At 42.8% G+C, this 27896-nt stretch overlaps 2 protein-coding genes across 5 annotated transcripts; one reads left to right on the forward strand and one right to left on the reverse strand.

The window, feature by feature from the left end:
* Positions 1–40: 40 nt before the first annotated feature.
* Positions 41–17482, reverse strand: LOC108896846 (phosphatidate phosphatase LPIN1). Of its 3 annotated transcripts, none has more exons than XM_018696115.2 (20): positions 17127–17482; positions 10072–10275; positions 9871–9966; positions 8057–8346; positions 6691–6804; positions 6461–6584; positions 5988–6342; positions 5555–5648; positions 5287–5465; positions 5087–5180; positions 4765–4834; positions 3950–4042; positions 3720–3781; positions 3476–3614; positions 3209–3357; positions 2611–2697; positions 2343–2495; positions 2098–2212; positions 1866–1969; positions 41–1747 (listed from the first exon to the last, which is right to left on the reverse strand). In XM_018696115.2, exons 1-20 carry the CDS (start codon positions 17199–17201, stop codon positions 1573–1575), a joined length of 2772 nt encoding a protein of 923 aa, XP_018551631.1. In that variant the 5' UTR covers positions 17202–17482; the 3' UTR covers positions 41–1572. The 3 variants fall into 3 exon arrangements, with proteins under 3 accessions (XP_018551631.1, XP_018551632.1, XP_018551633.1); XM_018696116.2 differs by lacking the exon at positions 17127–17482 and adding an exon at positions 12995–13251; XM_018696117.2 differs by lacking the exon at positions 17127–17482 and adding an exon at positions 11898–12022.
* Positions 13324–27842, forward strand: gpatch2 (G patch domain containing 2). 2 transcript variants are annotated; one of them, XM_018696120.2, is made up of 10 exons: positions 13324–13424; positions 19363–19606; positions 20187–20734; positions 21254–21318; positions 21516–21713; positions 22327–22447; positions 23067–23106; positions 23205–23269; positions 23431–23519; positions 25527–27842. In XM_018696120.2, exons 1-10 carry the CDS (start codon positions 13339–13341, stop codon positions 25694–25696), a joined length of 1626 nt encoding a protein of 541 aa, XP_018551636.1. In that variant the 5' UTR covers positions 13324–13338; the 3' UTR covers positions 25697–27842. The 2 variants fall into 2 exon arrangements, with proteins under 2 accessions (XP_018551636.1, XP_018551637.1); XM_018696121.2 differs by lacking the exon at positions 13324–13424 and adding an exon at positions 18344–18521 and having other exon boundaries at positions 20187–20737.
* Positions 27843–27896: the final 54 nt, after the last annotated feature.

Genomic DNA, 27896 nt, shown 5'->3' on the forward strand with positions numbered 1-27896 from the left:
AAAATAATTCTGAAGTCAATGTATATTAATACACACTCACTGCTGTATCAAGGCATTTTTATTGAGTTTGATTACATTAATTTAACAGCGAACTGGTCAGGAAAAGGGATGGAGGGAGTGAATGAGTAAATTACTGATCATGTTCACAGCTATTTTAGCTCTTTCATGGAAAGAATAATAACAATATTAAAGCATTATATACACATCCTCTCATAAACTATAGGCTTACTCACACCTATTGTAACATTATGATACTAGTCACATGGTTTTTGTTCATAATACATCCACTGATACAGATCACCATGATAGCAGCTCACATTAATGACCTCATATTGTCTGTGGTATGAGAAATAAGGATCCCTCTTCAAATATCTGGAACTTAGAAAAAAAGGTCAGACATCCATTTAAATCCTGTGGCTGTGGAGGATTTTCAGAGTAGGGTTTTGCTATAAGTGATATTCCACGAGGAATGGCAGTAACAATACAGTAAAGGAACCAATGGAAAGCTGCAGTCAGATGATTTTTAGAAATAAATAAAACATACCTTTTGAAACCTAAGTGTAATCTTAGAGAGTGGGTCACGTTAACAGTGTGTTTCTGTATGAACTTGAAGTGTATAAATAAATTAAAAGGTGTTTCATGAAGGCCACCACAAGAATGACATTTTGATCAAGACACACTCACACAGTGACTTGCATAGAAAAACAAAATGACTGAGCAATTCTTCTCACAGGTACAGAATGATTGACTTTTTAGAGTAAACTGATGGTTATGACGATTATAAAGGTTGTGCTTTCTGTTCCAGTCAGCATCACTTTCAACAATAAATATTCATTTAACCCTCTTTATAACAAACCTTTTGTTAGCTAACAAAGCTACATACACACTCATTCATTCATTGTGCTCTGATACATTTCAATGTACTAATAATTAATACTGACTTGATTGATTTCTGTCAAACAGAATAACACAAATGTAGCTAACGTAAAACTAACGTGCATGTGTTCATTTGCATTTCTACACTGATTGATGATCTATAACAGTCTTGACTGAAAATGTTCAGAGTAAGAAAATAAATTCTAGATTTGGCACAAGTTTAAGTAACTTGCTCTCTGAAGTATGCACAGTATGGTTGTGTTCTGTATGAAGCACTTATTAACAGATGATGTCTGTTAAATATCGTATGAAATCATGTGCATAAATAGAAAGTATAGCTACTAAAATAATGTCAACACTCAAAATAATATATGTGCTAAGCTGCCTGAATAAATTATTATAATTTTCATATACATACATCTAGTCAGATGACCACAGAGGCCACCTTTAGATAAAAGTGCGCTTACATCCATATTGTGCGTTATAAGACTATTCACAGCAGGTCGGCCTACTGAGTTGACCCTCTGCTGTGCATTAAAAAAGTGTTCCATCTACAAATTACAAAAATCTACAAATACATATCACACACGCAACCATTGACCTCCACACAACTGCTACATCTCAAGTGCACCTTCAGTCAGTCAATCAGTGCTCCGGCCCCCAGCTGGGAGTCGCTCAGCAGCAGGCTGCAGACCGTCAGCTGCTTGGGGTGGGAGTGTGTGGAGGTGTAGTTCCCTGATGATCCACCCGGGGGAGCTGCTCCCTCCAGTAGGTGAAGTGGCTGTAGGTGTCCGAGCAGGGGAAGTCTGAGGAGGAGGCCCTCATCTTCAGGGGGAACACGTGGTCCACCACCTCGCCCAGACGTGCGTAGCTGAAGGGAGGAGAGGCGAATACAAAGATCAGATGCATTAATTGAGCAAATTTAATATTTTCTCTAAAGGAGTGACAATATTTCAGTATAGATGATGTAAACCTGACGCAGGACTTACGATGAGATGTTGGTCTTTGCGTGCTCCTGCACCAGCTCACCTTTGGGGTTGACTGTAAAAATCCTGTTCAGTGGCACTCCTACCTCTTTATAGGAGTATACATCCTACAAACATAAAAAGAGAAAGGTATTTAATGTTAATGTGAATATATATCTAAATTACACTGTATACAAGATGTTCAGATGTGTGTGTGTGTGTGTGTGTGGTGTGTGTGTGTGGTGTGTGTGTGTACCGTCGGCCTGTTGCCAAACGCTGCGTAGAAAGGCTGTGTGTTGGGGTAGAAGAGGTTCTTGATATCAGTCAGACACTCCACCTTGAACTTCTCTGGTTTCTTCTCAATCACCTCCCTGTCAAAAACACATACACAATAAGGATGTAACAGCAACTAACAATCAGAGCTCAACGCTCAGATCACACAGCTGTGAAAGGTTCATTTAAAGAAATATGTGCATGTGTGTGTTCGTGTGGACGAGAGACCTGTGCAGGGCTGAAAAGAGGCTGCTGGGGCTCAGAAGAACGGGGCCCATAGGAAGCATGGTGCCTCTCTCATTGACCCAGTGGAGGTATCCTCTGGTCATGTCAGCCATGCCAATAGCACGAGCTGAGCAGTATAGGAACTTGTAGCCATTTCTGATGGGGAAAGACAGAGAGAGAGGGATTAATATTTAACACTTTATGGTAATGACTGCAGATCTGTTTTACTCAATCAGTTATGTTTGTAATGTGTTAATTAATTACTGCTTACTGGCTGACTTTGTGGTAGAGGTGTGCAATGCCCTGGTGGGTCCAGTCTTTCCCCAGCGTGGGCAGGATATGGCCCAATGTGTCAGACCTTCAGACGAACACAAAAGTGATATTTGAACATGTGATTATTCTTTACAGTCAAAAACACTATTACAAATACATTTCCTGGTCAAATAAATTTAGCATAAAAGTGTTGTTCTAAGGGCAATAGAAGGTGAAAGAAGGAAAAGTTAGATTAGCTGGAGCGGGCCGACCATCTGCTGACTCTATGTCATTTATCTCAGTGGGGAAAAATCAAAGATTCAATCTTGGCTCACAGGGAACTGTATTTAATCTTCAGACAAAAATGGAAAACTACCTCATTATCAACAGTGAATGAAAATGACAAACGACACTGCTATGAAATGATTATTTCATCCCGCTGAATCCTCCTAGCCATTAAAAAGTCATTTAGGCCACAGAGATACGGATGTGCAGCTTGCAGATGACTCTGCCACTTGGGGGCATGTGTATGTATATCCATTTTCACTCCAAACTAAGTTCAACTATGTGATAGAGCCAGATGTAAACATATGTACATATTCACATGTATCACTCACCTGGTGATAGTTCCATCTATGTCTGAGATTATTATCTTGTCGTCCCAGTTCCAGAGGTAGATGGTTCCCTGACAGCGACAGGTTCCCTGGTACTGAGTGGTCACACTGAACACAACATCGTTGGGACCGTCCTGCAGCTGGAGAGACATCTGTGTGTGTATGTGTGTGTGTGTGTGAGAGAGAGAGAGAGAGAGACAGACAGTGAGAATGATATCTGAATGTAAGAGCTCTTATAATAACTAAAAAAGTTCAGACCAAACTCCTCACCAGCTGCTCTGATGTGAGTCGTAGTGTTTTCTTATAAGACACGCCTCCTGATGCGAGCCCAGGCTCTGATTGGGTGGAGGGAGAGCTCTGGTTGGCTGCTCGGTGGTCCTCGTCACTTGAGGACGATTCTTCTTTATGCCTGTTTTCAGACAGAGGTTGATATTTACAGGAGAGTTAATCACTTAGGCTGTTTACTCCTTGGCAACCATATTTTTTTAGCCAGGTATGTTTTTAGGTTTCTTACCTGCTTGTCAGTTTACCAGCCTGCTCATCAGAGCCGCAGGCCCCACACTGTGAGACCGAATCCTACAAGAGAAGAGACAGTGCTAAGCTGCAAAATAACTAATAATCCCAGTGTCAGGTAGGTCTGGAATTATATAGTAGCTTGTTTGTAATCAACATGGCTGCCACAGACCAAGAAAAGAGCAGCACCTACAGAAACTTTTACTTTATCAACAGACATGTAGAGATTACCGATTTGGTGCTGCTGTTTCGGCCTCTCCAGGAGAACCACCACCTCCCTCCTTTCTTGGGCATTTTCTCCTTCATGATGTTTTCCACTGCAGTCTGGAGCAGAGCCCACACACACGCACACACACACACACGCACACACACAACCCCAAGCAACCACAACACAACACCATAAAAAACACACTTAAAAAACTGAAACCAGACCATAAATCAACAAACGGTAACACAGAAACAACAATGTGTCTGTGGCTGGAATGGGGGGGGGAAAATATAAAGTGGCGGAGTGGGAGATAAAGCACAAGGGTGCGGGAAGGGAGAATGAGGGAGGTAGAGGAAGCAAAAACAGGAGAAAGGGGCATGAGATGAGAAAAAAATAAGTGCTCTTTCTGACATACAGAGCTGTAGCCCAGCACATCAGTCAGACAACAAAGAAGGAACTCCATGGCTGAGTGGATATAAGTGAGGCAAGAGGACTAATTGATGGATGAATGGATGTAGCAATGGTGGAGAGAAGGAGGGAGTGATAAAATAAGAGGGAGGGAAAAAAGAGGGAAAGACAAAGTTTAACTTGATGCAGATTCAGTGGATGTTTGTCTGTTTGAGGTTTCAATAACAGAGCATTTAAGACGTTAGGTTTCAGGTTATGCAGTAGATTCTACACAAGATATAAAGCAGTGTGTACAGAGCTATAGACATACAGGATGCAGTACCAGTTTCAGCCAAAAGGGGGTGGGGGTGGGGGTGGTATTTAGGTAACATAACCAACCTATGGCTTGAGTCATTGGGATCTGCGCTATGTGTGCATATCAATTTCTTACCTTTGGCAGAGGTTTCTGAAAGGCTTGCATAGCCAGCATAAGTGGAGCCGCAGTGCTCCAATTATAGTATCTGAGGGAGAAAACAACATTTATTTATATCAGTTCCGTAAATGCTGCAAAATACATCCTCTGTCAGCAAAATTTCTTTGCAAAAACCTCCTCATGAACCCAAAGACTACTGCAAACACTGTAATATTTGCTGCAGTATGTGGCAGTTAAACCCATACAGTATAGCATGGATCATAAACAGCTAATCGCCTTTCTGTTTCAATATATTGAGATCACAAGCATTTTCTTATTTGAGCAAATGAGAGTGTCTTACTTGGAGCCGATTTTTACAACTAAGTTGGGATCGTCGATGATGGAGGGGTTCTCTGCGAACTGCTGGTAGGAGATTATCTTCTCATGGAATTGCTCTGTAATGACACACACAAATACATTTTGTGCTCATTGTTCCTTTGCCTCTGTGTGTGACATCTACTGTAGCTTGCAGTCATCCTGTGTCAGTATGAGAATCTGTACCTTTAGTGATCTCCCTGTTGTCGGTGAGCCCTCCGCACAGGGAGATGGCGATGGACGGCAAGTCGGACATGTGGTCACAGAAGCTGTCCACGCCGCTGTCTCCTCCAGAGCTGACTGACTGCGGGGACAGACTGGTGCTGTGGAGGCCCGGGTCTGAGATGCTCCTCGCTGTTGGGCCGCTGTCGCAGTAAGAGGAGAGTCATCGCTGTGTTAAAACTTTTATCACACAAAACGTTATGATCCAGTGTGCATGTGTGTGTCCATGTACCTCTTAGGGAAATAAAGGGCCGCCACTTCAGGCTCGAGCTCTGTGATGTCATCCAGGTAAATTCCATCAGATCCAAGATGGCGGCTCCTCTTGTCTGCAACAGAGCAAAGACTCAGTTGAAATAAGTTTTCAGCTTCTTAGAACTTGTTTTTCTGCTTGGTTTATTCAGGAGAAAATCGTTTGACAGTGGGGTTTTGACTTGGTCACACTTGGGTTGTGGTACACCAAAGAAATGATTCTTAAAACCTCAACAGCACAATATGGGGTTGGGTGATCATGAGTAACTATCATTATATTTAGAGAAACCTTCCAAATGTAATTTTTTGGAGATTTTAACACCACAAGTTAAATTCCACTGAGCTGGGATAACTACAGCTGACAGCTTAAAACCTCAGCGAATTAAATGATGGCTGTGTAGACAACTGACATCTACCTTTTCTCTTGGATGGAGAGTCGGTCTTGCCAAACGGACGCGACATCGTCTCCTCCATGTCGGCCATCATACCAGCTGCCACACTTCCCGCTGCTGTTGTAACCTGTGTCTCTGATGTTACCGTCTGGGACTCCATCCTCGTGGATTCTGACTCCATCCCGACTGTGACGACCGTTTGCTCTGTGACCTCGGTCTCCTCGGACATCAGCAGCCTGAGTGCCGATATCTCGGAGCAGGGCCCACACTGTTCTGAAGACGTCTCGTGAGTAATGACTCGGAAATGCGTGCTTTCAGACACGGGGATGGATACAGGGCAGACTGGTGGAGGGTCGGATTTGACTGGGAGGAAGGATGGCTGGAGAAACAGGGAATAGGACGATCTAGCATGATCTAACTTCAACATAACAAAGACTACTACAAATATATAGGGAGTTACTCTGTGTGTGTATGTGTGCACAGTGGACACTGGTTACCGTGGCAGCCTGCGGCAGCTCTCCCCACGCCCAGTGCATGGCTGGATTCTCATTGTCTGCGTCTGACGGCTTGGTCATTAGTTCAGAGTCACTCTTGGGAGAGGTGGGACGAGAGTTCCCAGGGCTGAGAAAGGAAGAGATGATAAACAACAGTTACAGATCTGTTTATTTTGTTTATTTCAGCACGTTCTGTGGGTGTGTGCAGATCTGCATTTGTGTGAGCCAAGCACCTCTGGATGGGACTCCACTCTCCATCTGAACGGGTGTAGATGCCAGACTGTTTGTAAGAACCGCTAGATGAACCAACTGCTGTCTCTTCTCTTAAGACATCCCGAGATGAAGACCTGAAAAACGCACACACACATACACACACACACACACATACACATACATTAATATATATTAGACTATCATTCTGCAATTAAAATAAATAAAACACATAAAATGTGATGCATCTTTCATTTTGCAGTGGGTTGTAGTTTACCTTTCACTTTTCAGCTATTTTACGAAAAAATTTTCAAGACCCACAACGATCATGTCAGAACTTGTCCCATTCTGCCTGCACTCAAAATATGTCTTGTCTCTACAATTCATGGTGCTCTACTTAGACTGCTATCAGTAGAAAAACTGGCATCTCTGCATTTGTTTTCACCCTGTATGATGTTTTAATGATATTCTAGACAACTGAAAAAAATTGATAACATTTTGTTTTACTTAAATGTGATTTAATCAGTTAACTGTTAAAATTGCATAAAGATATCGCCACTAAAAAACGTCATAATGAGGACATAAATGCATAAATGAGCCAACAACTGCATTCACTGTAAGCTTCCATGAATGAAAAAGCTGTCCCGGTGTTGTTTTACAGTAGTCTACAGAAGAGATGACCCAGAAGTGTAATGAATCCAACACACACATCCAGAGATGAAAATAAATCTGTCACTGGGCATGAATTTATTTACAAACTGCTGTATTCATTCACAATAAATGGACCTAAACACCAACAACTGTGGCTCCTATATCTGCATGCCAGACCTGCATACTACACATGCTGAGCTGTTTTAGATTGAATATGCCACTGCACACCAGAGGCCAAGTTACACTGTGGCAGCCACATGCTGTGTGCACATGGGTGTAAACAGAAGTAAACATGCACCCATTCACAAAAACCTTCACACACAGTGAAGATATTTCCTCTTTTCTTAGGTAAAACTTCTTCTTTCATATCCAGTAAAACTCACAGGGCTGCTGAAATGTTTTCCATATGGTCTTATCAGTGTGTGTGTGCCAGCACCACAGCTGGAGGCCTCTCCAGCTACAGACACTGGTCTGTTTATTCTTGCTTGACAGACTCCAGCTCCATACAGCTGGTCTCAAAGCTCATTTCAGTGATGTATTGTACTGTTTATCTCACTGTCCACCATTTCCCCTCCCTAACTCTGTCACGTGTACCACTTTTCCTCATTGCTTACATCTATTTGATTGCTTTTCCACATAGTTATTTCACATCCTTTTTTTTTGCTTTCTTTATTCCTCTGTTCAGTGCCCCTCGTCCCCCACTTTCCTCCCTTGTCCTCTCTCTCTACCGTCTCTCACCTGTTGCTCTCCATCTCTGTCCCCTCATCAGAGCTGATGTCTATGGTGAACATGTCCTCGTCTTCCGAATAGTCTCCGCTCTCCTCCCTCCTCATGCTGTCCACCCGGGCCTTCCTCCTCCTCTTCCTCCTCTTCTTCATCATTCCACTGCCGGTCTCTCCATTGGCCCCCGTGGAGCCCAGGGTCTGCACAGGTGGCCCCAAGCTCTTCCCCCCAATCAGGGAGGAGCTGATCAGGACGGCCCCCTCTGACAAGATCGGAGAGGTGGCCAGGTAGGAGGGAACCACTTCCTGTTATGATGAGAAACAGAAGTGTTTTCTTTGAAATTCATACAATGTAATTTGAACTGAAGGAAGAGATGCACCAGAACTTCACATATACACCCTGAAAAACAAAATGCTAGATCCAAAATATCTTCACTGGAATGCATTCTGACTATTTTTTGCAATCAAGTTAAAACTAGACATTAACATTTGGAGCAACTCCCACTCGAACATGACTCCACTCTTAGTGTTTTGCACTATTGTGGTCTGAGGTAGTTGCAAACTATCACTGCCAAACTGTTCGCAGAAAGCCCCTCTACTGAGAGAGAGAGTTTGCCAGCAAAACTAAACAGCCAATCCAAAACAGCTCCTCACAATCTCTCCTCTGTGAAAAGACATATATTCCCTCCTTCTAGGAAAGGAAAAGGCTTTCCAGGAGGGTCTCCTGCTGTCAGAGGAGGGGTAGTATATGTAAAAGTGTATGCGAAAGAGGGAGGCCGGGAGGGAGGAAAAACATGAGGTATTACCAAATGATTTGCGGTCTGACAAAACTCCCTCACGTTTTGCTTCCATGAAGAGGGAGATCAGACACAGCCAACCCCCCCCTCTTTTCTCTTCAAGGCTTGGGAATCTGACACCACTCTGGGGAACATAAATCACCCATTTCCCTTGTTAGAGCCGGGCCCCCCAGCCTCAGTAGTTCACCGCCTGTTTATGCCTTTCGGCTGCACACATCCTCATGTGCATACAATGGCAAAAACATGTTTTATAATGAGAATACACACGGCCTGGCTCTTTAAATCTGCAACTCTAAACCTTGGACAACCAAATGAAAACACTGAAAATTCCCACTTTCCAAGAACTGAGAAAAACATTTTTTTCCCATGAATTTTAAGCAGAGTTTTAAATGGCTCTCATGGGCTTTATAAACATAACAATTGCAGGTAAAACTAGAAAGAATAAAGGATTTCTGACTTCATCTAATTCACTTGTCTACCTTAAACCATCTCTCTGACAGTTAACCCAAATGCACAAACTCCACAAGTTTTCTGAAAGCCCATTCTTTTGCCAGGAATCTCCATTCCTGGATTACCCCCAATCTTAAGGCCACAGCATTAAATATAGGTCAGAGAGCCTGGGTTAGTGAATGCTAGATTCAGGACTCTCACTTGCTAATAAACAGAGGATTGCTGTTCAGCCAAAAAGGAAAGGAAGAAATTCCTGGCCGCCGTGCCAACTCTGCACACAGCGTGACCTTGTTCAAACTACTACGACTGTGTGAGGAGGAAGATAGTTTGGATAATGCCTCTCGGTTGTAAACAGGGGTGTGTCTGGGTTTCAGGACACCCAGGGGTGGAGAGTGATGCGTGTTTTCATTTGAAACTTGTTTTTATTTGAATCAATGTGCACGGACTGAAATGTCATGGTACCATTTGATTTACAGTGAATATAACAGTCTAGACCATTTGCCAAAGCACTTCACTGCTCTGTCTTAACATGCAGACACCAATACAATTGCCGCTACCTAAGGAATAGTTGAGGTTTTTGTACCTGATCATTCTCTGTTTCTTCCACGAAGAATGCCTCTCCATTGTCCCCAAGCTTCATATGCAGATCCACTGGTTCTCCATTGATCTCCATGTCCACCTGGAGGAGAGAGAAGAGGAGCCAGAGGCGAGAGTTTAAGACTGGAACCAACTCCAACATTTAACTTTCATCTTGAAGACAGATCCTGTGTTTTTATCTTCTTACCACTTTCTCTCGGGAACGGAGTACCCCCATCTTTCCAAAGCGGACGTGGAAGGGTGAGCACTGCAGGGAGCCATCGGGCTGCCTCACTACAATGACGTCAATGCAGCCGGAAAGGGTGGCGGGATTGAGACCTCGGTACAGCTCTTTGACCTGGACAAATACCTGGCCCGCCAACTGGCCCACGTAGTTCATGGTCTGAAGGGTCTGATGGAGGGAAGGGCAAGAAGGGGGGCAAGATAGGACAAAAGACATAGTTTAGCATTAGAACTATAAACTACATCCATACTAAAAGATCTAAATTTGCTTCTTAAATCACCCGGTCGTGAGCACTAAGCTCCACAACACTTGACATAACTATACCTCGTACCCACTCGACCTTGAAAGGAGGAGGTGTTTATGATCTGGCATCTGCCCTGCCATCTTTCAGTCTGTCAATCAAACCACCGATGATGCATAACTCTCCTTCACCGGGATGGGGTGAAGTTATTCTAATACTCTGATCTAAAGTCAGTTTTTGAGCAGCACTATGATTGGTATGGCTGAGGAAAGAGGGCATTGTGGCTGGTTCCTGTTCAGTACTCCTGTAATTTCTCCCAGGGCAGTCCATGGCCTACATACTGTAAAAAGAACCTGTTGCCACTTTTGACCTTCCCATACCCTCTTTTACCCTTCCTGATAAGTCTGGAAATCCTATCCAACTGTTTACCATTCAGCTACCCCAGATACCAGAGGTCAAAGGGCAAACCAAGCTAGACCAGTCTGTGCTCATCTAGTGAAGGTGGTGCTGAGCTAAGCTAAAGTGTTGTGAGTTCAAGAACGCCTATATAGGCAGTGTTTTCAGAGACATGTGAGAAGAACTGTAAATGTTGACAACGCAAATGTCTCTTGAAGGAAATGGATACTGCTATGCAAATACTTCCCTCAGAGTGAGCATTAGTATATGGATTGTTCATCTTTGCATGTTTCTGTAATACCTACAGATCACTTAGTCTGCCCATGTTATTCAAACACTGTACACAGTATTTGTTTGTTTAAGATAAAGAGTGCTGTGATCACATTTCAGTTTTTTCAGCATAGTTCAGCCACTGAAGCTCTTGGAAACTTAGCAGTTTCATAGTATGAGTGATGGGATCCTTATGCGGAATCATAAAGTAGTTTCAGATTAGAGAGTTCTAGAATTGTCTTTTTGTTGACAATGGAACTGGACTCTGAAAAAGGTGATGTCATGTACTTGAGAGCACCAATCAGGATTCAGCAACATCTGAATCAGAATCTGATGACAGTTATTGTTTTGTCTCTGTCAGTGAAATCTTACCACACCCACTCCGTCCTAATGAAGCAGATGAGTTTTTGAGAGGAGTCATGGAAAAATACTTCAGCTTTTCCTGGCCTTAAAACCATGAAAACATACACATATTTCCCCTTAGTTATAACATTTTGTGCTGTTGTTCTTTAGGCTATTTCACCACATTTCTAAATTAAGCAACAACGGGCTACATTCAAAAAATACCTAGAAAAGACAACAATATTTTGTTCTGCCGGATATATGACATGCCAATATACACATTGATCACTACTTATCATTAGATATAGGCACATAGATTCAATCCCTAACTTCCCCATTCTACTATTAATCATCTGTTTATGAGCATTTAATGGATTTCCAAGGAAATAAATTAGATCATCCACTCAACCTTATTTTTGCTGACACCAGATGTTGACTGGACAATTTAGGTTTCTGTGATGCAAACACCAATGGCCAAATGTTATAAATCCCATTTGAATAGCTTTCAAACTTCTGTCTAAAACAAGGAAGGGGGTCTGACCTTGACTCAGTTGGCAGTGGGCCCCAAAAATGATTGCAGCACCAGGGAGGATAGGCTTGGAACAATGCCAACACACCCCCCCTCCTTTGAACACATGTGATCAGGAGAAGGGGGCCCCTTACAGAAAAGAAGGAGCCCTAATTTTAGAACAGCATATAAATCTGAGAAGCCATGACCATGTCTGAATCTTGAAATACCATCTTATAAATGACCTTCACTGCATTTAATTATTAATTGAACTTTTCACTGAGGTATTGAGTTACAAAGCTGCTAACAAAGCCAGCTGATTTTCAAAGCAGAGGGCTTTTGGTGTGAATCAATGCTACATGCTTCAGAGCAGTGTCATCCAAAAATAGACTGTCTTGTTTTACAGATGAGACAAAAAAGAGGAACAGTGTCTCACAACACTGACAGCGCTGCATGGCTTCAAAACTGACTTTTAAATCGTACCCGTTATTTACAGTCCAACTTAACTGAGCCTTTGGGAAATCCTATTTTCTTTATAAAAAGCCAGTGTTTAACTGTGGTATGCTCATTTGTTTAATGGATTTACAAGCTGCAGTTATGAAGATTGTCTTACAGGCTGGAATCTGGCTAGGCCACTCATCAGATGCTGTTTTGCAAGTATGGACAGAGAGTGTTTCGTTTTCACCGAGTCTCATTAGCCCCACTTTACTACACAGACAAAACCCATATGCCTCACAAAATATAACCCACATGCTCCCTAATCATTTAAGAAAATAAAAGCCAAAACCTGAAAGTGGAAAATGTAAATGGTGAATTATTTGTTAATTAAATACATGAAAATACATGCCCCTGAAAGTAACCGCTCAGCTCCTGCTTTTCCAACCACACGTTTAAAAGGATATACATTTAAAAACCAAATATTTGTATGTGTTTTGCTGACTCACAACATCCTGACAGTGCTAATGGAAAATGTTAGTAGTGAGTGATAAATGATTAATTACTGTAATGTCATTGTATTGACCATAACAGTTATGTACAGCTGTGAGAAAAACAGCGGATAAAGCCCATTCATTACTCATATCATTGAACTGGTAAGTGTAGTCAAATACACTGTAAATATAGCCTCCTACCTTTTACAGCTGAATATGCTGACAGCCTTTACCAACACACAGGAGACTGGCGTTTCCTCAGCGGCGTATAACAGCACAACAAGGCATTATAGAAGAGTTATTTCCCGGTAGAGATGATGTCCGAGCCTGTGATACAGCCCTGACTTGTTGTCATCGACTTACGGCGTCAAAAAACGGATTATTTAAGTCAAAGCGACACTCATTTATCCCTCTGACTGTGTCCGTCTCCCTCACCGTCTCTGTCTGAGAGTCTTGTCAGTGGCTGACATCATCACCTGCAGCGAAAAACCCGCCCGCTGACCAATCAGCGTCGAGCTGTTGAGTTGCCAAACACATCGTTTCAGATGCCACAGTGGCAACAAAATAACAGCCACTTCTTACATTGTTGTAGACGTTTAACTGGTTGCGTCAAAGTTGGTGTCCTTAAAATGTAAGTTGTTTTTGATGTGTTTATGACTCTAATTATTGTTACTTTATGTTACCAGAGCTACGAAATACCACAAATTCTGTACTGTTTTCAACATGTCGCATTCAATGTGTCACTAGATGCCAAAAAGTTCACAAAATAGAGCGATTCATATGCTTAAAAACCGTTAATAGATATATGCTTTCTGTAATTCATGTGAAAACTAACTGTACGACACGTGAGCTAGATGATACATTTCAGCACAACCTCGCGACACTCCAATGTATCGGTTTAAAGAGCACAGGGGGGAACTGTATGCAGCTACACCGCTATGACGGCGGGAAATACTGTGGCTACGTCAGCGTTTGAAGTTACCGAGTCAGTCTGATGCAGTGAGGTGATCTTTCTGGCCAATCACAGCCCTGCCTGGTGGCACATGCGATGTTAGCAGTTGTAGTCTGAGACCCTGCAGTGAGACTGTGTTTGAGGAGGATGTGGTTGACTGGCGGTGAACTGAGCAGCAGCAAAACCAAATATTTTATCAGTCACTCAGTTATAAACACACACAGACATTTAACAGACTACATTAACCTAAACTAAATGTACTCCTAAGGCATACTTGTGTGCTGCTCTCTCTCTCTCCTCTCTCTCTCTCTCTCTGTGTAAGCATTTTTGTTACCTCATGGGGACCTTTTCTGGTATAAACACTAAACTTAAACTTGTCGGGACCACTAGTCCTCATGGGGACCAGAGCCTGGACCTAATTAGGAAAAACGTCATTTCTGAGGTCCTGGTTAGGGTTAGGGGTGAGGTCTGAATTGGGTCTGGTTGTGATTGTTTAGGTTAAGGTAAGGGTCTTGGGAATGCATTATGTCATTAAGTGTCCTCATAAAGACAGAAGTCCATGTGTGTGTGTGTGTGTGTGAGAGAGAGAGAGAGAGAGAGAGAGAAAGAGAGAAGTGGGAACACAGCCAAAACATCTTAACAACAAAATATCTCTCTTTTCATGGACGACCTCCCGGCAACAGCCCAAAAATTTGATGGACTACACGCTACAACAGCCTCACGTGCAGCTCTTCTACAATAAGTGCCAGTTCAGTGTGTGTGTGTGTGTGTGTGTGTGTGTGTGTGCACAGGAACTAATTGTTTTTCCAGACTCTGCAGTGGTCTTTCTGGGCTAAACCAGAAAAAGAAGAATGTGTGTCTTTGTCAGGGTTTTTCCATCGCAGTCTACCAACACTTAGCCCTGTGTGTTGTTATCTTATGTTCACTTCTGAAATGTTCACACTGTCAGGCCAGATGACACGGCTGTGTGATTAAGTGGATAAAATTAAGGGGAAAGTAATCAACCAGATAACAACGAAGGTATGATTCATTCATGAATATGAACTAGCCTGCGGTTTGATAAGATGTTGCGTAACAAGCAGTCCGTGTCACCATGTCACAGTGTCACAGCTGCTGTCTCATCGTATAGCCCTAGCTGTGCGTGTATGTGTGTGCGCGTGTGTGTCTATTGTGGTTTACTACCTGACACATTCATTATGTTTAGTTTCTGAAGCAGTTCGCCACCTGAGAACTTTGCCTCGTTAAATGTCTGACCCTGCGGTGACCTGCAACTTCAGCTGACATTAAGCAGTTTTATGCATGGGAAGGCTGTTGGAATAGTTATTCCTCTTACTGCGTAATATGTTATGTAAAATGTGCTATCACATGGTTTCCATTCTGGTCCAGCAACCTTGTTTGAACTGGGGCCTCTCTCATGAGACATATGAAGTGTGTTGTAGAAAATGTCTCCCTCATACCAAACATTTTTCCCTCATTGCAAATTTGAAATATAAGCAATGGAGAAATATATTTGTTTATATCATAAATGTGAAAGATGTAAAAACTGAAAGTTACACTGACATAGCAACATAATCAAACTTTAAGACTGATCAGGAGCCTACTTTCCTTTAAAGCAACTAATAAACTTGACATCCTGCGTCTCCATCTTAAAAGTAAACACACCACCAATCCGCATGACATCTACCATAATATTAAAATACCACCAGCGGTCAGCCTATGCTGGCACAGTTACACATACAGGCTGTTCCCACATCAGTTTTTATGTCAGTGTCACTGGATTCTCCAAGGATACATGAGCCCCTCAGCTGCCCTCACTGACATATTTCTAAGAACAAGCAGCTTTGCCAGGAAGAGCTGAGCTTGGCCGAAGTGCTCTGGACACAAAACAGCACATGATTGCTGCTTCATTTGTATGGTCATGTATGGTCAGTGGCGGGAACAGTATCAAACTACAAGAAACAATCCCTCCGCAACATTTATCAGCAGGAAAAAAAACAAAAGCAGTGTTTTCATTCGGTTGAATTTTCCAGGATCCTAAAATATCTTACATTTGACTTCTTTTACAGGAATACATAGATTTGTTTTTGCTGTAAGCTGATGGCTTTCTTTGCACCAATCACAATGTAGTAGGACTATAATTTGATTACTTTACATACTTATATCTCCCAAGAATCCTTTTGGAGAGGAAACATTATGACCAACCAGCCAACAACTCCCTCATTCGTCACCTTTTTATAAGTTAAACGTATGCTTGCTCTGTCACTTAACTTTTTATACACTTAAACACACTCAATAATGCAATGACAGGATCCTGACAATCATTTTAAAAGACTGATTCCACTGCAAACTCCTCATAATTTGCCATTCATAACAGCACGTACAAGCACTTGTCATTCTCATCTCAGCCTACTCAGCGAGGGCACATTGCTTAACAAGTTCATTGCATAATCTTTTTTTTTTTTTTTTTTTTTTTGCACACTTGTTTGATATCGAGGACTCTGATTGGCTTGGGCTGTTCTGGCCTGAGAGTCATAAGACTTGACAGAAACATTAGCTGGAACTGCCAAACTCTGATACAGAGATGGAGGAGAAAGTTAGATGGACATTGTTATTAATTTTGTCTTTATTAATTTAGTATCTAAAATGGGCGTAGTTTAAAAAGAAATAAAAGCATCCACAAGCTTTGATCACAACTTATACAAATGGCAACATAATTTAGATTTTGAACTGTACTGAACTGAGGCCTTATTTCATATCACTTGAAATCAAGAGCTCATTGATTGTGTGGACTGTCTATTCCAAAAGTCTTCAAAATAAATGTCCCAAAAAACAATTGTCAGTAAATACCTCATAGCTTTTACGTCACCTAATAAGACTTATAAGCCTGAGTCATAAGTTATCATCTTGTATGACAAATGTGTTGTTTTCCTCTAAGGTACAATCCCTTCTTACCAAATACCCAAACTCAGAAAACCACAGAGCGGGTGAGAAGATCACCTCATCCATCAGGCTATCCCTCCACACAGCTTTCTACCCCCGTCCCCATCACCTCCCTTTCACACCCTTTTTCTTCTTATCCCTCCCAAGTTTCAGTTGGAGCAGATCGTCTTACAGGGGGGAGATTTCTGAAACACACACCCCTGGTCTCACTGTCTCTGTTCTAGGAACCAGTTACAGGACTTTAAAAAGTTGTTTCAGACGCTCTGTTTTTCTTCATTTCGCTCTATTCATGCTGCGGACTTGATTCATGTAAAAGCATAATGCTTAAGATTTTCACCTTTTCATTCACTGATCAAATTTGTCAAGTTGTACTGTCTTTCATCCATAATTCATGCTTTTGTTTTTCTTCCACACATGCACATGATTTACAAATCACATTACCCAGCTCCATGTGGTGTCAGTGGCATACTGCTCAACAGCCTCATCTAACTCATCACCATCCTCTGCTGATATCATGATTCCATAATGTGTTTGATCCCAGCCGTAGATCTCGTCTCTTCCGACCTCTCAGAAGATGTGTATATATGAAACTCCACAAGTCTGGTCAAGTAGAGAAGTTGTGTCTTCACTCTAGGAGCACTTCAAGTGTCTGACTGCCGTATGCAAGTGGACAGCGTCTTGCTAAATTTACCTGGGTCAGAAACCTGAGACGGTCCTGGAGTGGTCATCATCCACCAGACCCTCTGACTTCTAAGGCATCTGAGGAGGGGGGACACCTGTCAGGATTGTCTGACAGAATGTTAGTTTGAGCGGACTTCCTCAGTCACACATCATCATCACACGCCAGACAGATGACAAATTACTCTGGCACAGAGCTCCCCCTCCTAATGCCTGTCTGATGGTGTTTTCAATGAGTAAATTTCTCATTAGTTAACACTGTGATAGTGACACCTGTTGTTGCTGTTGACCCCATGTGGACCTTTGTGTCGTCATTGACATTCAGACGAGACCAGAGCACCTGTCGCGCGGAGTGAAGTCCAAGTCTCACTGGTACCCAGTGACTCTTCCAGTGACCACTGTAATTAATGCGACACCGTTCTCACTGATGTGTTTGAGGTAGTGACCTTTGGTATATATTTGATAGGCCAGCTGTAGCTCTGGTAGGATAGGTCTAGTCAGTTTTAGGCTACACCGCCCTCCAGTGTTCAGAGAAGGTAAATACAGTGGATTTGGAACGAAGGGCTCAGAGTTGCCTTCACTTGCAGAATTTAATCTGCGACTTGAATATAGAGGGTTTGTCTTTGGTAGTTACTGATCTCAACGGTCTGTTTTCATCCACTAACAATAAACTTTCGTCTAGACTTACGGTTTAACCAGGCTTTCTCGCTTTTTCGGTAATTTTGTGCAGTTGTCATGGCCAAATGCCTGGTGCCTTGCACGCTGGCTTAGCTTAAGTAAAGATTTGGTCCAGGTTTTCATTCTCGGCACGTCTAAAGACCGGTCCACATGCACATACTCCCTACTTTGTAAACTGCTGAAAATATGACTATTATTATTATTATTATTTGACTATGCGGCTTTGTTCTCATGTCATAATGTTACTGTTAATTTGTCGTACAGTACTTGAAGGCGGCATAGTACCCTATGCTGCCTTCACGGTGTCCTCGTCTTGTCGCATATTGATCCAGCTAGCTGATCGTTAGCTTTTGTGTCAGGATGGTGTCTGTGGTGTGTCAGTGTTTGTCCGTTGTTTCTGGCTAAAGGTATCTGGCATTTGGCGGCTTTAATGTTCCGTGCAGCTAATCTAAAAACCATCGGTAAAGCGGGAACCGGCTGGTAGGTGGTCTTTGAAATCACTGAGACGTAACATATTGTTCACGTCCACTCCACTCTCGTGAAATCAGCCGGCTGGGGGGCTGAAGCTAGCTATGTTAGCTGGCTAGCAGCAGAGCTACTCCGTGTATTTGAGGGTTTCTTTCTTGCTTATTTTTCGGCGACAGTCGTTAAAACTATCACACATTAACACTGCGAGTGTTTGTACTCTGAGGTGGTTAATTGGCCTTTTAAGATACCATAGGTGGGCATTTGTTGTAGTGGACCTAGCTAGGTACCGAGAAAACGTTAGCTTATAAAGCTAATAACAACCAAAATGGCTATCCAAAGTAGAGTCGTGTCAATGTTAATTTTAGAGGAGTTTGCCAACAACATCGCAGGCTCTTAGTTAGACCCTTAGGGGATTTATTAACGTAAGTATTAAGCAGTGAACTCATCGGGTGTTGGCTCCAAGTTTGCTCGACGAAAAGATTAATAATGTGTAATATGTCAACAATTCCGCGGCTATTGTGAGTTTCGCAGCCAACTTTCCCACATCTAACGCTGTTAATGTCAGTTGACCAGCTCTACAGTTAAGCTAGTTAACGTTACAGCGCTTGTATATAGGGCAGTTTTGACAATGATGGTCCCACACTTGCTTGTCGCTTCCTCCACTAATGGCAACATACAAACCATGTCTACCCACTCATACTTTTTACGGCCTTCAGTGCCAACAAGTATCCCATTAGCACCTATAACTGTCCTGCCAACACTGCTAATTGCCCAGTAGTGCAGAAGTTGCATTCTTTAATGCTTGTAAGTAACATCCATGTTTAACAGTGTCTCTCTCTTTCCTCCACTTCAGGCACTTTCGCCGGACGATGGACGAGCTGGTCCATGACCTGGTGTCAGCACTGGAGGAGAGCTCAGAGCAAGCTGCGCGTGGTGGTTTCGGTGATGGAGGAGACCATGCACTGGCAGTGGGCTGTCTGCTGAAGAGGCAGGCTCGGAAGCGGAGGGGTAGGAAACGGCGTTCGGACAACCCGCACCCGCCATGGGAGACAGGCCACCTCAGCGAGGGTTCAGAGTCCAGTGTGGAAGAACATAAGGTGAGTTGGGGTGAAAGGGGGGAGTACAATGATTCTTTCCAGTTTAAAACTCTCTGCCATGGGCATCATAAGGGGTAAGACATGACTGTTAACCGCTCTAGTACTTTTGGGATCTGATTTATTGAAAGTTTCTCAGAAAATATATCTTCATTTTGGTCTGTTGTCACCCCTGGAGTTTATAGATAGAACGTGTTTTCCCCTCTGTTCCTTTGTTAGCTTGATAATCAGACAAACTCAATTTATGTACCATTCAAAAACTCGCTGCCACTATCTTCATGAATATCTCACTCTGTTGCAAGAGCAGTAAAACTTTAATCTGGTCTAATCCTTTGGTAACTGTAAATCACTGGTCTCTACTTAATTGGGCACTCAGTAAAGATTTGTTGTTTGAGTGGTGTTAAGGAGTTTTGGACAATGACACATTTTGTTCTAGATACAAACCTTATCCTGTTAAAATTTGTCAGTATTGTATCAATTTAGCTCCACTCTGCTGTTGCTTTAGCCAAACTGACACATTCAAGTTTCTTAATTTAGCATCAGCATCACAGTCTAGTATTTCCCACACTGACATTTGCTGCAGGACTACCGCGCCAGCACAGGAGGTGTTTCTGCTGCCAACAGCCATGCCCGTGACAACAGTGACTCAGATGAACAGCTTGGCCCCAAACGGCGCACCCCCCTCACCGCTGACATGGGGCGAAGCAAGCGGCCGCTCTGGCCTGACGACCTGGGCGTCCTGGGGTCGGCAGAGGGAACCCGCAGCCTCAGACGGCGACGTAAGGTCAAACGTATGGCTGTGGACCCACCTGTAGAACCAGAGCCCCCCTCCTCCACCATGCTTGGGCCTCCGCCTGTCCCCAAAGCCCGCGTCGGTGGGAGGCCGCACAGACTGGGTTCGAATGAGGACAGGGGCGCCATGGACCTGTGCGGAGGTGGCCTAGTCGGGCCGGGGGGAGGGAAGAACAGGGTGAAGAAGAGGAAACTGGCCACACACAGGCTGGGAGTGGAGGCTGCAGACGAAGGGGTGGTGGTGGAGAGTGAGGACCCCATCTCTTCACCAATGGAGGGGTCCAAGGACAAGATGGAGTTGGAGGAGCAGAAGGGCTCGGATGAGGACATGAGTGACAGGTGGTTAGTGTTTTGACTTTTTTTTTTCTTTTTGTGCCTTGAGTATCCAGAAGTTCTCACTCCTCTGCCTCAGCTTCTGTGTACTGTATATACAAGAATGCGAGTCTGTAGGCCAGCAGGTAAGGGTTGTTTGTGGGGCTGGGTATCAAACACTTTTTGCTTGACAGTACTGTTTATCAAAGCTGGCATTGAATTTTTGGTCACTTTCGTCATCTTGTTTCTTTATTCTTTGATCAGAAAATTTCCTGGTTTAAAGTGAAATTTTGCCAATGTCAGACTAGCTTTTTCTTTAAGGCCCTTGTCCTTTTACAGCTACTTGTGTTAAGATAATATGTCACATCTGAGAACATTGACTTTTATAGAAAAACATTCCTAAGAAGTCAGAAATGTATGATATCGGTGTTTATACTAAAACCCAGGTATCATATGTCATATGTGAGTTTGCTTGTTATTGGCTCCCTCTTGACCAATGGAAATGTCGTAAGCGTATTATTTATTTTTCTGCTTTTTCCTGTGCAGTGAAACCAGCAGTGTCAGTAACAGCAGTGACGGTGGCCTCTACACCAATGATGAAGGAAGACAAGGTACTGACACAGTTTAGTTCTCTAGTTCTTCTTAGTTTCTAGGTTAAACTGAATAACCCATTGTTTTGGTTTTGAATAGACTGTATATGCAAGTAAGTACTGGGATATGTGTTATTGGCCTGAGTGCAGCCTGGAAGTGCATTGGAGTCACACAATCAATTCAGGCGTAGGAGTGCTAATGAACCTCTCTCTTCCAGGTGACGACGAGCAGAGCGACTGGTTCTATGAGGGCGAGCCAGGCTCTGGGTCAGGGCCCGGGGGTGCGTGTGGGATAGCAGGAGTGGTTCCCTGGTGGGAGAGGGAGACAGGGTCAGAGGAGCTGGACCTAGCTGACCCGGTCTTCAACAGCATCCTCACGGGATCCTTCCCACTCATGAGCCCTGGAGCACAGAGAGGTACAGGGGGGACGTGTGTATGTGGTTAATGTTAACAGCATAATCATGAGGGCTTGGGACCCAGTGGAAACACACACACAGAAATTTTACAGTGTTGTTGCAGTCTCATTTATGACCAGCAGGTGGCAGGCACTTCACACAGAGACAAACAAGGCAGTGATCAGCATTGTGGCAATACAATGTTGCTATATGTGTGTGTGTGTGTATATGTGTGTGTGTGTGTGTGTATATATATATATATATATATATATATATATATACACACACATACATACATACAGGAAGCAAAATCCTCTACTTATGGCAGTGATTTTAGCATGCAGTATTAAAAAGGAACATCATATTTCTTTGGTCAGTGTTGCCACTGACAGTGGTCATTACAGTTGAATTGTTTAATTAACCTCAACATTACTGTACAGTTGTTCAAGATTAAACACAAAAATAGTACAATTCTTTCCCAGTATTTCATTAAATACAGTTCATATTAATTTCTCACTTTATTAATCCACTGCACTTAAATGTTACACTGATCAGACTAGTCTAATAATTTCAATGATTATGTCTGAAAACATTAATTTTTTATCACTGATGAACCTGTACTATGTTTTGTCAGGTTTTCAGGCCAGACTGAATCGTCTCCATGGAAACCAGCAGGCATCTGAGGCGGGGTTGCAGGGCAGCTCCAGCCAGGGCTTCAACGACAGATTGGGTAGACAAACCCAGGACTCGCATGAGTGAGTCACTGTCTTTTAAATGTAGCTGCTGTTGATTTTGACTGTTCTCTTGTTTACTTTTTCTACTTAATCTCTCATTCATATTGTTCATATGTTCTTTTTAAGATGGCTGAGAGTGAAACAGCAGCCACCTGTGTATCACAGTTTTCATCTAAAATCAATTCAGAGATAATTTTTCTAGCACTTAAATTTGGTTTGCAGACAGCAGGGTGTAATTAAACAGAAACACAATAAAATTGGCTTTAAGAAGTGATAACACCTGTATTCAAGCAGAATCCGTTGGAACGCTGATCACAGCATACACTACACAGACATATTATCTAACTGTAGACACACAAATTTAGTCTATTTTGACATTTTCATATTATTAGTTTTACATTTGTCCCAGTTTTTTGCTTAAGTGCAGACTGATCAAAAGTATACTGAAAGTATTAAACTGTATACAAGTTCCTGCACTTTCAAGTTAATGTTCAAAAAGGTTCTTGTGTTTCAATAAAAGCCTCTGCCGTGGACAAGGGCCAACAGTTCACTTACAGCAAAGAAATGATGATGAATAGCAGTTTGGTTTCTGCCTTAATGAGAATTTGGGGCCTCAGTTACACTATCATATCTCCAACAGGCCGTGGTTTAGCTCGGGCTCCAGGAGAGAACACGGACAGGTGAGCCATGTTTTTGTACTTAATTTACACCAGTGTTGTGTTATTTGCTTGAACATTAACTCCTGTTTTTCCTCCTCTTTCCTCCACCGCCACTTTAGTTACACTGGGACCCGCGGACAGACAGAGGACATCGGAGGAGCTGCTCTGTAAAAACAGCCAGCAGGTAAGAGCATTTTAACTTACAACACCTGTGATTTACGACCAGATTAATTTCCTTTAGTACCTGCTTTTGTCTCCACAGTCTTATCGACATACATTTCTGTAGTGTTATTTGAGATCAAACTAATGCTGCCATATTTTTGTCCCGCTTGGCTGCTTTCGCAGACAGACCAGCGGGCACCTGGGCTCTCTCTGTACAGGGGATGTCAAGCGGAGGCGAAAAGCAGCTCCCCTCGGCTCCACCGCCCCCTCAGGTATTGGACGCACACCTAGCTACACCTAACACACCATCTGGCACTTATTACCAACTGCCCCTTTTATTGTATTTTTGGCTCTAGTTTTCTCTCTTGTTCTCCTCCCTCCTCTTGGTCGAGCTCAGTACGTTCACCAGCCCGCTGTCCTCCTCGCCGTCTGTCTCGCACATAACACTGATGTAAACACAAGGGGTTGGGATTAGAAGTGAGGGTTTCATTCCGCATTTTTAAAAGGGTTGATTGAGAGAAGGGTGTCTGTCAGCCTTCATGTTGCTCAGCCCCTCTCTTCCTCCTTCATTATTAAACCCTGCTTTAGCTCCTAACCCCCTTTCCTCCTAAGCTTCGTTGGACAAGAGTCAGCTGGCTAAGTCATGCTGTCAGAGCAGAGATACTGGATTAGGTCTTAGCCAGTTACACTTGTGTATCACCACCCCTCCCCCCCAAACCACTCTTCTTACCTCTGGGCTAGTTGATGCCTTTGGTGGAGGAAGGGCATGGTAGCAAAGCCTAATGCTGTTAGGCCAAAGTCCCATTACAAGATGTTTAGTCTCAAGACATTTTTGATCATAATTTACAACCTTACAACTTAGAATTTTATGCAAGCATGTTCAAAATCATGCAGGTGTTAGCTCCCTCTCTCTGTTCATCCTCTGACCCAACACACAAATAACCCTTGCTTGTAAAATAACAATAGAAGAAGTAGAGCATGCACAAAAAGAGAGGAGGCAGCCAAAAAAAGGCAAAACAGTAACTGTAACCTAAATTATTTGATTCGTATTTACAAAATGTAATAAAATCAATTAAAACTTGCAGCGACTCTCAGGTAGTGGGCACATGAAATTTTCTTGTACTATGAATGGCTGAAATTGCCATTGCCCAAAGTGACACATTCAACAATGCGTCAGATATCAAGCACGTCCAACACCCACTCAGCACCAGTAGGTGCCGACCTCACAGCAGGCCGGCGGCGAAGGTCCTGCCAAAATCACATCCCCGACAGTTTGGCTCGGACCCACCTGGGACTCGAGAGTCGTGTGTGTAAATGAGCGGGCAGCTTTGCACTGCGCTACATAACAAATAAAGACAGGATTTCAACTTCCAGGAAAAGAGAGGACAAAGTGACCAACTGTCTGTTTGAGACCAGACGTAGGCGTATTTCCTCTCAGTGGGTGTATTTCCTGCATGACTGTAAATGTGGCTAAGTCAATTACATGATTACATTACTTAGATGTATTGTCTTCAAGGGAGTTTAACAATTTTAATTGAGTGATGAGGTCGCTGGAGGAGAGCCCTCAGTGCAAAAAGTTTCTTAGACATTTTCTGAGGCTGGACCAGAGAGTATACCGTATCACAAATGTGTGAGATGAGAATAAGCACTTTAACTGTAAAATAGCTAAATTAACATTTCCAACACTGCCGTTTTATCTGCAACTAATTTATTATTTTCATTATTGGATTGATCTGTTTGCATTATTTAAGTACTGGAACAACAATTATTTTTTTCCTTGAAATTAATTTAGCTGTTGATTGATTATTAAAATTGTTGATGATTAATTTTCTGTTAATCAGCTAATCTGTTAATTCAAAAAATTATTTCAGGACTAACTGCTTGTTAACACAGTCAGACTTGGTGTTGAAGACGTGCTGTCCAGCCATGTGGGAAATGCGTTTATGATTGTTCCGAACACTCTGGAATAGAGATCGGGGGGAGATACAGTGTCTTCTAAAAACGGGGACAGCGGTGCACATTTTCAGACAGTCTCTCCAGGAAGACATTTATATGTGTTGCACTGGTTGTGTTTGAAATGAAAAGAGAGATTCAGAGATATGCAATTTCTTGCTCCTCTCTGACCTCTGTACAGCGGTGAATGTCGGATTGTTGGTTGAGGAAGGTTACAGAAATGGTCAGCCCCCCCTGTTTATTATCATAGAAGACAAAGAAAAACAGATAATATTCACAATTGAGAAGCTGCTCCCTCTGTTCTAACCTTTGACCTCTCTCCTCAGGAGTGGTTGGGGAGAACGCTCCTCCCATCCCAGACACGAACATGGGGAACCGCATGTTGCAGAGCATGGGCTGGAGCCCGGGGATGGGCCTGGGTCCAGAGGGAAGGGGCATCACCGAGCCCATCCGGGCCACACAGAGACCCAAAGGCACAGGTCTAGGTTTCAACTGAACACCTGAGTTTCTGGATCCTGAACCTGAAGCAGACTGGGTCAAGACTACGAGGAGTGACGGGAGATGAAAATGCTGCTCAGGGTGATGAACAATTTAAAAAAAAAAAAAAAAAAGATCCATAATAATCCAAGCACGTGAGTGAGGCTTGTCCCCAGAAACAGAGTCTGAGCTGAAAGAGAAACTTTCCCATATTGGGGAAACTGCAAGAAGTTGGGGAAAGTGAATGACTACAGCTGAGCTGGAGAAAATGCTTTTGGCAAACATGTCCTCTCAAGAAACTCCATGTTGGAGGAAAATAAATGACATTAATGCCTCATTGTTAGTGTGTTGAGCTGGCATGCTGCCTCAGCCCTGTTACCTCAGATGCCAGCGACACAAGCCTCAGACTTGGGGTATTGTTGATCATATACAGAGAGCAGCTCTGTAGAGTACACCATTGATGACAGTGCGGTTTGTTCTCAGTCAGTGGCATTGGTTAGTGAATTAATGATAAATGGTTTTGTCCAATATTGTGCAAGCATTTTGGAATCGAAGACTATTTGAGTAGGCCATACCTCAAGATTTATTTTAGGTTCCTTTTTATTGTAATGAAGTTAGGGTACTCTGTATGGATGTGTGTTGGGATATCAGGATGTTTTTCCCATCCATTTTATTGTTAGTTTAATGGAAGAAGTCGTGTCATCAGAATGTTTTTATCTACCCCAAAACAAAGAAGATAAAAATCAAAAACCACAATTTTCCCTTTATTTAGCACTACTGTGTATGCATGTGCAGCTGTGGCTGCTGCAGGTTTCTGCTGATGTTTACTAAGAAAACACACGTCGGGACACGTGAGGTAAAGTCTTGCCATCGACTCGCTCGACTGTCCTATTTTACCCAGTTTGTTATAAAGTATTTTATCTTGACAAATGTTTGTACTCCAGACTGCGGTGTTCGCCTACCATGGCCATGCTCAGTTACTTTACACACAGTACATAACTAAGGAACTACATGACTGTCAGGTTATGCATATCAGTGTTCAGTCCATGCAGGTTTGCAAATTCTAGTCAAGTGCAGAAAATAAATACATTTACAATTTCAGTGACTGCAGAATTTAGGGGAAACAACAAGGAAGTTTTGCTGTCGTATTACACATACCCGATGGTTCACAGGTGTTCATCTGTTCAGTTTGACCTTTTCTGAGGACTGTGGGTGAGAACAGACTGTGGCTGTTTAACTAATCAGACAGAGGTGAAAACAACTGAGTGGATGTGCAGGACTGAACCACAATAAAAACAACAGAGGAAACACTAATCATCTTTTTTAAATTAGTTGGGAATTGCAATTCACCTCGCTGTGATGTTTTTATGAATTCTCAATTTGACTTTTGGGTAGTAAAGCTTAGCATATTGGCCTGCCACCTTAGATTGTTCTGAATAGATATTTTAACTACATTTAAATCTAGTTCAGAGATTGCAGCCCAGAAATGATTGGAAATTGTGCAGGAAGTTGTACTGTAACAGTTTTTTTTTTCTTCTAAACATGTTGTAACCCTGGAGCAGCAAAATGTTTATTATTTTTTCAAACTAGGCCAAGGCCAATTCAGAGAAATGTGAGGTGAGCTGTCAGTAACAGAGAAAATTATATTAAACTTTGGAGACTGTCTAAACTTTGTGGCTCTTATTTTCCTATGAGGCCAATCCTGCTATTCTGGATCATGGCCAGTGGCTCATTTGATAATTTATTTTACCTAGAGCCCAACAGATGCTGGATTTTTTTTTTTAGGCCGATACCCAATGGTGTAATTTCCACTAGCAGTAGTTGGGGACATGTCCCATCACTTTTTCTCAGTTCCATTAAGTGCCCCAGTAAGTTATTTCAGTGAGCCAGTACACACAATACCAGGGTCTGTAAGTGGAGCTATTTGTGTAATTAAATACACCTGTGCTTTTCCTGCTGTTACACTGAAAAATGTCTGCCATGAAAAAGGTCTGTAGCCTAATGAGCAGGTAACAAGTTGTTGGTGGGCTTTTTGCCCCGGGTTTGGACTCTCAGGCTACATACAGGTTACCCTAGCCTATTAGAGGAGGTTACTGAGGCTGTATGCAGCCTGTGAGGAAGACTGCAGGATTTAATTGAAAATAAACTAAAGCTTAAGGAGTAAAGCTCAAAGACACGTGGGAGACCCCCACCTCCCCACCCCCACCACCCCCCACCCT

The sequence above is a fragment of the Lates calcarifer genome, linkage group LG7_1 (genome assembly GCF_001640805.2).
Source record: "Lates calcarifer isolate ASB-BC8 linkage group LG7_1, TLL_Latcal_v3, whole genome shotgun sequence".
NCBI classification, from domain to species: Eukaryota; Metazoa; Chordata; class Actinopteri; family Centropomidae; genus Lates; species Lates calcarifer.